The following is an 11,216-nucleotide window of genomic DNA, read 5'->3' on the forward strand; positions in this document are numbered from 1 at the left end:
TCCTATGACCCCAGCTGACTTCCTGCCCTTTGGGCAGGGGGCTGGACTCGATGATCTCCCGAGGTCCCTTCCAGCCCTAATGTCTATGAAATTTAGGAGGGACAGTGTTTCGTTTCTGTGTTTCGTAGGGCTGTCCAAAATGGCTGTGTTTTGTTTTGTTTCGGATTTAGCGTTTTGGAGGGATAGTGATTCGTTTCGGTGTTTCATATCACTGTCCCATTTCATTTTGGCCCAAACTTGTTTCAGAGCTGTTTCGGAATTTCTACGGTGTTTTAGTGTTTTGGCTATAGGCTATAATGGGGAATCACAAAACTACCTAAAACTTCGTAATTTTTTGCCTGATTCAGATGAAACTTGCAGGAATGCTAGCCGCTTCTGCGGCCATGAAGCCTGCAGCCGATCAAGGAGATAGGTGCAGGGGTTTCTGGGAAACTGCACCTCAAACTGTTGAAAGCAAAACTCATGATGTGTGAGTGTGAAGGCAGAGCAGGATGAAAACTTCAGGGATAGTAGCCCCTGCTGAGGCCATGATGCGTGTCAGGTTTCAAGGAGACAGGTGCAGGGGTTTCTGGGAAACTGTACCACAAACTGTTCAAAGTAAAACTAGTATCACTTGATGGCAGTGGCAGCATGCTGTCATCCCATGCACAGATCCGGGGGCCCGTTCCCCCCGGGAGGAGTCTGGCACAACCCCGCAGACCTCCCAGTGGGTGCAGGCCCCCGGATCTGCAAGCGGGATGACAGCATGTTGCTGCTGCCAACTGGGGCCTGCGGCCAGTGCCAGCACTGGGTTCTTCCTGGTACTTGGTGCGGGCTGCTCCAGGCAGACTTGGGTGCTGGCGCTGGCCCCAGCCAGCAGCAGCAACATGCTGTCATCCACATGCTTCACAGCTGGTGACTGCAGAGCTTTAAAAAAAAAAATGCCCCTCATTCATTGGCTCTTGGAACTTCTGAGGGCTCATGGCAGAGTACCTCGGTACAGCTCAGGCCAATGGGGATTGCATCCCCCCACCTGGCACCCGCACCATCATGCTGGTACAGTGTAGCTTGGCAGGGCGCTGTGCGCTGTCCCAGAGCTGGGGCTGATCCACCTGTCAGCTGGAGCTCCTGGTTTGATTCCCCAGCTCTCTGATCATTCCCCCAGCTCTTCCCAGGGGGCGTGGTCCCCAGATCTATACAGGATTTCAGCAACTTGCTGCTGCCGGCTGGGGAAATAACTCAGAGCTGCTGCTATCACCAGCTGGCAGTGGCAGTCTGCTGCCATACCGCGTCATCTGGGGGCCCGCACCCCTCAGGAAAGAGCTGGGGAAATTGAACCAGGAACTGGGGGGAATGCTCAGGGTCCTGAATATTCCCTCAGCTCCAGGTTTGATTCCACAGCTCCCAGTTCAATTCTCCAGCACTGGGATTGGAAGGGATGTCAAGGAAAAATCGTTGTCATTGGCCAGCTACAGATGTCAATATCAGACCAGTCCTCCCCCTCCCTCTTTCCCTGCAAGCCCGCCTCTGAAACAGCTCCGAAAATTTCCAAAACGTTTCAGAGCCCTGTGTTTTGTTTTGGATTCAGTGTTTTGACCGTTGAAATGCCCCATTCCAAAACTAAATGAAACAGACGCAAACATTTTGCACAGCACTGGTATTCACATACTTTTGATTGAGTATGGTCATCTTCTTCAGACTCCTTAGACATAGTCACAAAGGCACATGGACAACAGGTTGGAAACCTCTGCTCTAGAGCAGGGGTTGTCAACTGTGGGTATGCATATGCCCGGGAGTACTTGAGAAGGCCCTCGGGGGTATGCAGGTGGGGACAGAGCACCACCAAGCACTATCCTACGCTGCCGCACAGGTGCCACCCACCCAGCTGGATGCAGGGGGTGGGAGAAGCTTGCACATAGCAGCTGCCTTCATTCCACATCTGACTGCGTACCACGCCCCTCCCCACTCGTGTCCGGCCACGAACCACTCCCCACCCCGCCACCCCGCTTGGCGGCTGGGGGTACACTGCTCCATGTCTGGCCATTGGGGTGGAGGGTGGCACAGTGATTCTGAAGGTTGAAAACCCCTGCTCTGGAGCAATTGTTCTTAACTTTTTTTGTACCAGGACCCATTTGTAAACATCAATGGCCAGTCCTGACCCAGTGCCCCTCACTCCTAACCTGCTGCCCCCTGCCCACCAGAGTGTGGGGTGGGGAGGGCGCCCTGGAACTCTGTCAGCCTGCAAGGGAAAATGTGGTTTCCCACATTTTTCTCCTTTAACGGAGAATCTATTTCTAAAATTTGTTTGTGACCCTTTTATATATTTTTGCAACCTACTTTTGGGTCACAACCCATGGGATGAGAAACGCTGAATATGCTCAGTACCATCCTTCACAGACCCACTTCTGACCTGGTATAAATGAGCTCCAAGATGCCTGAGTCAGGATTATGGTGTATACTTCCAGGATTACTTATCCTTTTATTCAATTACATTTTTTATGTAAAATGTATAAAGCAATCTTGGGATTAGAGACTAAAGCCTCACAGATTCCTCCTTTTAGAGGAATACCCTAACCATCAGCTCACAGTCATGCTCCTTTTGTGCTTCCCTTCTAATCCAATGAATCTTGCATTCCTTTTTGAACAGTTGTATAGCCTCAACAGAAGAGCTGGAAGGTAAACCCAACTTGCCTGTAGTCTGCTGGTTAGGGTGCTGTCTTGGTAGGAAGTGTCTGTGGATTTGATTCCACTTGAGCTGAGTAGGATATTGAAAATATCCTACTTCCTGTTTAAGTGCACTAACTGCTAAGATAGTATGTCAAGGTATGTGTATTGCTGCTGTTGTTTTAAAAGAAGGCAAGGTAGATATGCATCTTTATAAACTAACTAAATAATAGAGGTGCACCGACACATCGATCCATATCATATCGGCACCAATAAAAGGAAAATTGGCATTATCGACAATCAGCTTTTGTTGGTTGATGTGACCAGTAATGTCACTGATAAATGCCACGTGTATGTGTGCAGCCGCAGCATGCATGAGGCCAGCCCAGCAGCTTGGAGAACAGAGTCTGGCTGGTAAGTCTGTGTGGGGGACGGGGCAGGGAGAGGACAAGGTTATAGGGGTGAAGACTGAGGCTTCTGTGGTGAGGGAGGGAGTGGGGCTGGGGCAGACGCTGCCTAGCCAGTGGGGTGGGGCAGCAGACAGAGCCGTGATTGGCTTGTCTGGGGGAAGGATGGGAAGAGCGGACAGCTCTTGCCTTTGCACGGACCCCTGGGGGAGGCATGGAGGGTGTGTGCCCCCTGGATCTGTGTGTGGGGTGAGGGCGGGCTGCTGCTGTGCACTCAGGGCCAGGGCTGGTGCCAGACTCTTCCCAGCACAGGGCGGGGCAGGGCTGGGACTGCGCTTGGAGTGGGTGGCAGTGGTGCTGGGAGGAGAGGGCTGCATACCACTGCCACTCACTTCAAGCATAGCCCCAGCCCAGCCCCGTGCACTGGGAAAAGCCCAGCAGTTCGCCTTTGCCCCATACACAGATCTGGCGGTACATGCCCCCGAGTTTCCCCCCAGGGTTGTGTGCAGCAGCAGGAGCTGCTCCCTCTCCTCTCCTCCCCACCCCTCTGGATGAGCTGCTCATGTCTCAGTCTGGTTCCCACCCCCCCAGGCTGGGCAGCGCCTGCCCCAGCCCACTCTCTCCCTCATCACAGGAGCCTTGATCTGCCCAAACCACATGAGAAGCTGTCAGAATGTAAACTATCTTAGAGTCCTGTTTTTCTCTCAGATACATTGGGGAAGTCTCCATCAAAGTTCTTTTTTTTTTGATTTAGTGAAACAAGTACAGATAGAAATCTTGAAGAATGAGCAATTTTGCAATACTTATTCCATTTTCACAGTTGTGGCTAAACTCCAGGGCTAAGTACAGACAGTCAAAATGCTCAAATCTGAATTGATTCAGTTTTTTTCAGGTTAGTTTAAGCTGCAAAGACTGAACCAATAAGCAAATACACGGATTCATCTTTGATTCAGAAAAGGCAGCCACATGCCTGCAGTGGCTCAAGCCAGAAGCTGGGGGGTGCTAGAGCATGGCTCTCTGGCATGTAGCCAGCATGGGGTGTGTGTTCACTTCCTCTTCCTGCTGCCCCCAGGGTCTCTGGGATTTGCAATCCAGATTGAGAGCAGCAGGATTCTGCAGGGTTGCTTATCACTTATTCCTGCTTTCAGATGCCTCTGGGATTTGTAGTCCACAGTTGCAGCCAGCACTAAGCAGGGCAATGCAGTGCAGCTTAGCTCTGTACTTGGGGGAAGGGAAGTTTAACCCCTATCCATGGCCCCAGACACCAGCAGGGGTTTCCCTGGGGGGGCCAGTGAGCTGCCCAGTGAGCCAGCCCTCACTGCTCCAGCTAGGGAGCAGAGGGGCAGGCCAACCCAGGTCTCTGGAGCGGACATCCCAGCCCAGCCCAGTGCTGCGAAATGCTGGGATGCTAGGGGACTTTGATTTAACTTGAACTAGAAATAGGTTTGGGACAGAATTTTCATAAACCAGTTTGATCTAAATCAATTAAGTCTAATACTACATTCAACCAGGTTTCTCGTAAACCAGTTTCAGCCATTTTGAAACTTGTTTATTTGCACAGAACTTCTATTCTGTTATAGGTTTAAACCAGTTTCTGATTACTTAAACCAGTTTATGTGTAACTTCTGTCCCTAGCCCAAAGGGGCAGTCTTGTAGGCTGTAGTCTGCAGGTGTGGGGAATTGCCAGCCAGCAGCATGGGGAGAGGAACCTGGCTTGGTGACCCCATAGATAATGGTTAAAATTTCAGTGATTTTCAGAGGCACAAGTGACAGTTAGGCTCTGCAACTCCTACTGAAAGTAAATAGGAATTAGGCACCTTTCATTTATGCCTTACAAAATATCCTTCAGCATCAGCAAAACAGTCACTGGTTATTTATCTTTCTGAGCTATTAACCTTCCTAAGGATCTGAAAGAATGTCATAGGTCAAGAATTTGTAAGCAACTCAATGATTGTAAGTATATAATCTTTTTTTTATAGGTTCAGATGATGACCTGCCTAATTCATATTAACACTCTAAATGTAAAGGAACAAATAAATGTGCATACAATTTTTGATCAATAAGTGAACATATGCTGGAGTGGGTGGTGGTGCAGGGTTACACTTGGGTGACAATATGGGCCTGGGTGGCTGCCATTGTTGTCCATGTCCATTAGGATTCAGCAACCCTGAATTCTGTGGCAGACCATGTCCTGTAACTTCCAGTAGCCTGTTAGACAACCAGTGGGTCAGATGAAATGATTCTGCAAGCCAAATAGATAATGTTTGCATAAGAATTAGCCTATTTCTGTATTAACTTGATTTTAATTTGACATTTTTGTTGTATTTATAATTTTGAATTGTTTAATATCTGATTAGCCAAGGGAATGTTAAGCTTAATAAGAGGTAATTATTTTGTTTGTGACTTTTTATTTAATTTTAGTTGTTTAGTATTATTAGGAATAATGCATTTCCCAGGTTATAACCTTATTGATCTCTAGTCAATTTCCTATAACAGGATTCCACCATGTTGCTGAGAATCTTGAGGAGGTTACCAGAACTAATCAAGCTGTGTACCATTTAGACTGAATTGTTCTTATTTGAGTCTTGGGTTCCATCATCATCCAGGACTGTTCACCTAAGTAGATGTTAAGAATTTGGCCTAACAGCCTAGTCCGTATACAGCTTTTTATTTTTTGTTTAAATAAAGAAATTCCAAAATAAACTAAATTTATGCTAGGCTGAGTTCACTGTTTGGTTGCATATTTTGAATTTCCTCTGGTCAGTTTTTTGCACGTGTAGTACCCATTTGCTATTAAAATCCCATCGGAAAAAGGTGTGCATATTCGGGAAGTAGGAGAGTGGGAAATAGAGCATGAAACTATGAAAATTAGAATTTTTTTAGCAGAACATATGGGCTCAGTCCAACAGAGGGAGTATTTGAACAGCCTAGAAGTCCCGTTGAGGAAAGATTAATTTGAAAATTCATGTGGAGAAATTCATTATATTCTCTGCTTATTTAGCTGTTGCTTAAAAGGACATTATTTATGTTATAGTTGCGATGGATTTATTCCTTGTTTATGATGTTTAGTTTACCCAGTTATTGTCATCTGGATGAATTTTGGAGGCTGCAGTTTTTCTAGTGAGGTGAAATAGACACTAAAGTTAGAATAATTTTGTCCATTGTTTTACCATATATTATTCAAGCTGTATAAATTGGAGTAATTCATGGTTGTTTATTTTTATTGATTAAAGAGAGATTATAATGCATAGTGATTTTTTATTCAATCCTATTTGCACTGGTACAGCTTATTTCAGTTTGGACAGGTTAATAAATTGTGTACTTGTGAAATATTTAATGGCTACAAATCAATATACAACTGCCATGATTATTTCTGCTTTAAGCATTATTGTTTTATAATGATATAGACCAGGGTGCTCAACCTCTGGCCCATGGGCCAAATGTGGCCTGCAGAGCCATGGCATCTGGTCCATGGGGCTCCCACATGGTTGGATTGGGGCCAGGCCAACCCCCTCTCCCCGTGCTGCTGGATCAGGGCCAGGCCAAGCCTACTTCCCTTCCTTTGGGGCCAGATCTGGTCCATGGATGCTCTGCGCTCTGTCCGTCCAACCCAAAGGAGGAAAATCTTGGACACCGCTGATATAGAAAAGTCAGAATCAAAGTGCTGTTGTGTTGGGTGCGGGCAGATGAAGACACAGTTCCTGATCTACAAGGTTGAGAGTTTAGCAGACAAATTGTTTGGGAGTGGGAATGGTGAATGGTGATGATTATTACCTTTTGTTACTTACATAGTTTGTTTGTTTCTTTATTATTCAGGGTAGGATGCTCAACCCCTGGCCCATGGGCTACATCTGGCCCACAGAGCTGTGTCATCTGGTCTGTTGGGCTCCCCACAGGTCTGCAAATTTGGTGGTGGGGAAACAGTGGCAGAGTTAATTGCCACTCTCCTGCTGCCAAATTTCCAGATTTCAATGGCCCTGTGCGCCAGATCTGGTGTGTGGTCCTGGGGTGGTATGGGGCCCAATTTGGGCCCACATGGTGTTGGACCCAACCTCATGTGCTGACCCCCTGAGAGATCCAGCCTGAAGATCAGTCTCATGGCACTGTTCTGGCTTGCATAGCCAAAAGGTCGAGCACCACCAATTAGGAGAATAACAAAGAAAAATGAAAGTGAAGAGGAACTGCTCATCACCTGCCTAGTTCTGTTCAGCTGGCTGCATTTTGTGACAATAGCAAGTCTTAAGGAATGGTGAAAGAAGATAAGTAAGCATCTATCCCCCCCCCATGAATAATTGGTAATCTAGAAGAAACATTTTAGCAGAATCTTTGATTGTGAACCTGATTACTGGGTAGGATAGACACTCCGAGGAAAGGTGGTCAATGACATGGTAACTTTCTGCAGTAACTAGGTGAGATGGGCCTTGAAAATAAAAACAAGAAATGTTTTTGATATGTTGATGGTAAAGATAAAGCTAGAAAGGCATAGGAGGGGGGTTGATGCAATTAAGTAACAATCCAGGAAGATAATATCAACAGTAGCATTTTTAGTGTATTAAAACAAGGACATAAAACTCTCCTTGGACCTCAGTCTGGATCTGGACCACAGGGCCTTCTACAGGTTAGATTCATAGGGATTGCAGCAACTGTGGTGGGTCCAGGATCAGGTGGCAGCACATTTCTGGGGGTGGTAGCACAGGTCCAGGGGTTTGTGGTGGTGCGGGTCTTCTTTTGGTGGCAGTGCAGGTCCATGGGGCTGCCACCAATGGCCATGTCCATCGGGGTCTGGGGGCCCTGAATTCTGTGGTAGGCCATGCCCCACAACTTCCAGTAACCCACTGGACAGCATGGTTCTGTGAACTGAATGTTTGACATCCCTGAACTGGAAAGTATCAGGATTGCAGTAGTAAAGACAGAAGTTTGCAATAACCAGGCTGCAACTTGATGAGGGCCTCAGTTTTTGGTGGTGTGCTCATGGAACATAGGGCAGGCCTGAGAAATGTTATGTAGGAAATAGTATCAAAGTTTAGATGAGAATAGCAGGTTTAATCAAAGGTGGCAGTCAAGTTACAACCTTGTATGATATGAAGAATAGTGGCATTACCTGCATTGGGAAAAGGGGGAAGGGATTAGAAAAAAACAATTAACCAAAGTGTTTCCTACATTTAAAATTAGATATCTCAGATACTCCTGTGTGATATTGCTGACAAATGGTATCTTCTTAATGACAAGCACTATATTTCTCACTGCGAGACAGGGGAAGTATCAACAGCAGACTACCTTAGGGTATGTGCAGAAGGGTAATCTGTCTCCAGTTTTGAGGGAGCTATTTAATGAGAACATTTGATGTTCCTTTCTTTTATAGGGTTTTCTAGCATATTCCAGTGTGCATGCAGTGGCAAGAATTTGACCTTATTTGTGTACTACGGCTTGTTCACAAAGTTTGGTGTAATCTTTGAAAAGTTAGTCTAAACAAGCAGTTTCTTGTCATACAGATAAGCACAGGATTCCTTATGAGTCTCTCATTTGCCTGTGTTATTAAGGGAAAACTTGTTGAATATAATATTTGTTCAAGGTGAGAGGCCTAATTCCATATCAACTTTACCTCACAGGGTTATTTGTGATAATTTAATAATGCTTTAAAAAATGTATGATATCTCTGGAAGTAAGGTCCTAAGAAATGCATATGTTTTGTTTTCTTCTATTGGTAAAGGTTTTCCATCTATAGATATGTATGAATCAATGGAAATATATTGATACATATATAATGGCATTCAAAATACAGATGGAATAAAAGTAACAAAAGCATAAAGGAACAAAGAAGGAAAGTATATGTTGTTTGTTAGTTAAAGCTATTTTTTTCTAGTATTATTAATGACTAGTTTTACACATGGAAAAGTTATTAACTTACTCTTTTTTGCAGGCTCTGCTATGTGGTATATTTATTATGTGTCCAGAAGATCCACTTAAATTTTTAGAAGAAAAGATCAGAGAAATAATGGAAAAAGGATTAGATGCTATTTTATGGTACGTATCAAATATTCTGAATATGTTATTTAGTTCAAAAGATTGAAATTAGTGTAAATGGTAATGTTCCACCTGCTGATACATAGCTTGCAAAACAAATATCTCCCATCCACAACTATAAATGGTGCACATATTATAAATAGGTTGGGATTAATACTAACATTTTATATTGAAACATACAGTATATTTTTCTTTTTGTCTCTATGAAATGTCTGCAGAATGTAATTTATACCTAATACATTTCTGTGCAGCATATAGTTATTAAACTCTTAATTTTGAGATGAACAATTTGAGTCATATCCTCAGCTTCATTGAAGTCAATGAAATTATATAGTTTTACACCGGCTGAGGTACCTGTGTTGAATTATAGCCTTACTTTCAATGTCTTTCTAAATATAGACAGGACAGTAAGGAAAAACAGTCTTAGGTTTTAATTTCATTCACATCAGTATCAAAGGGTAGACTGGTCCTGACTATGTAAATATAAAAATAATTATATTTAAAACTTGTCACAATAGTGTATAAGTGCCCTGCAAGTACTTAAAAACAATAAAAATCATAATAGAGGTTTGTGTGAGTGTCTTTCCCACTTACTCTCTTACTTCTGTGCTAGTGTGTAGGAGAAATAGCTTGATTGGCTTATAGTTTGTGAGTCTGTGTGCGAGTGAAAGAAAATGTATGCATCTGAATAGCTTAATATGAGGCAGCCACAATGAGTTTTACATCCAGTTTTATATATATAATAAGGCCTTATGGCTTACCTTTTTGGTGGATTAATTCAGTCATATAAGTTCAGCGTCTGTGGTAATTCTTTCTCTTCATTCATGAGCCTTAGGTGAATATTTTCATTATTCCATTGTCATTCATATGAGATCATATTCATGAGAAAATGATTTCTGAACATCCCAAAGAGAGTCTCTATAGAGGGCTTTGAATTTCAGAGCAGAAATCTTGAGTTCAGGGGAACCAGTGCAGACAGTTGAGTAGTAAGTTGATACGCTCATAGTTACCTGTATTGTTAACTAGATGGGCTGTTGTGTTTTATAGAAGTTGGAACTTTTCCAGATCTACAGATCCATTCATGTATGTAGTAGACAAGCCTGTGGCACAACATTGTAGGAAAACATCAAGAACCAGAATCCTTTCTCAGCCTGGTGGAGTAGAGAAAGACAGGAAGTGGGGTAAAGGGAGAAAATGGCTATTTTTATTCATCAGGATCACCATAATACAGGGGTGGGTAATTATTTTGGGCAGAGGGCCGCTTACTGAGTTTTGGCAAGTCATCGAGGGCCACATGACAGGCAGCCCAGGAGAGATAAATATTAATTCTTTACATTTTTTAGGGGCCTTATGAGCCAGATAGAATGGCCTGGCAGGCCGCATCTGGCCCTCGGGCCGCATTTTGCCCACTCCTGCCATAATGCATATTTTATGTTAGGGGCAAGCAAAATATGGACTCCATGCCAGATCTGGCCTGCCAACTGATTGAACCCAGCTTGTTGACACCCACCAATTGATTAAAACCAGCCCATGGCTGCCCCCATGGTACTCTGCCTGGGACTGAGCCCCACCCACTTCTGCCTAGGACAGCCTGCCACACCATGCTCCCACCTGTGCTTGCTGGATGGTCTGCTAGGATGGCTGCATCTGCCTGAGTTCTGCTTAGCTTCCCCCACCTCCAGCTGGAGGTGGACGCAGGGATAGCTGAGCAGTACCTGGGTGACTGCAGCCACAACAGAAGCAGCCCTGCTAGGAAACTATGTGCTCTGGCCATGGCAGGTGTGATCAGGAACATGGTGCTGTCGCGCCCCATACGCCGGTGAACCCTTGACCTGCGAGCCTGGGTCGGCTTGACCGGCTTGGCGCGAGGAGGGGGATTTATGACCGGGCAGGTGGGTGATAACAGTGAACAGGAGTCAGGATGATTTAAACACAGCATGATGGTTTCACAAAAGATTTATTTTACTTACGCTTTTGATGGCAAGAGCGCAGGCAGTGGAGTTGATTGATTTATTCAGTTACAGCATGCAGATATCATGTTACCCAGCATTTACAGGGTGGGTAAGACAGTTGCTTCCGAGCGATTCATATAAGCTTTTGCAGTTTGCAGATTACCGGGAACTCTTGATAAGAAAGATAACA

The 11,216-nt window shown here is 44.7% G+C and overlaps 1 protein-coding gene across 1 annotated transcript in view; it reads left to right on the plus strand.

The window, feature by feature from the left end:
- Positions 1 to 11,216, plus strand: part of FBXL13 (F-box and leucine rich repeat protein 13) — a gene marked incomplete at its 5' end in the record, with an annotated part of 190,279 nt that overhangs the window by 4,434 nt on the left and 174,629 nt on the right. The window contains one exon of the mRNA XM_019543969.1: positions 8,971 to 9,074. Coding sequence (XP_019399514.1) covers positions 8,971 to 9,074 — 104 coding nt within the window. The remainder of the gene's footprint in view (positions 1 to 8,970; positions 9,075 to 11,216) is intronic.

This window comes from Crocodylus porosus, unplaced genomic scaffold, assembly GCF_001723895.1.
Source record: "Crocodylus porosus isolate Cpor-Errol unplaced genomic scaffold, CroPor_comp1, whole genome shotgun sequence".
In the NCBI taxonomy this organism is placed as follows: domain Eukaryota; kingdom Metazoa; phylum Chordata; order Crocodylia; family Crocodylidae; genus Crocodylus; species Crocodylus porosus.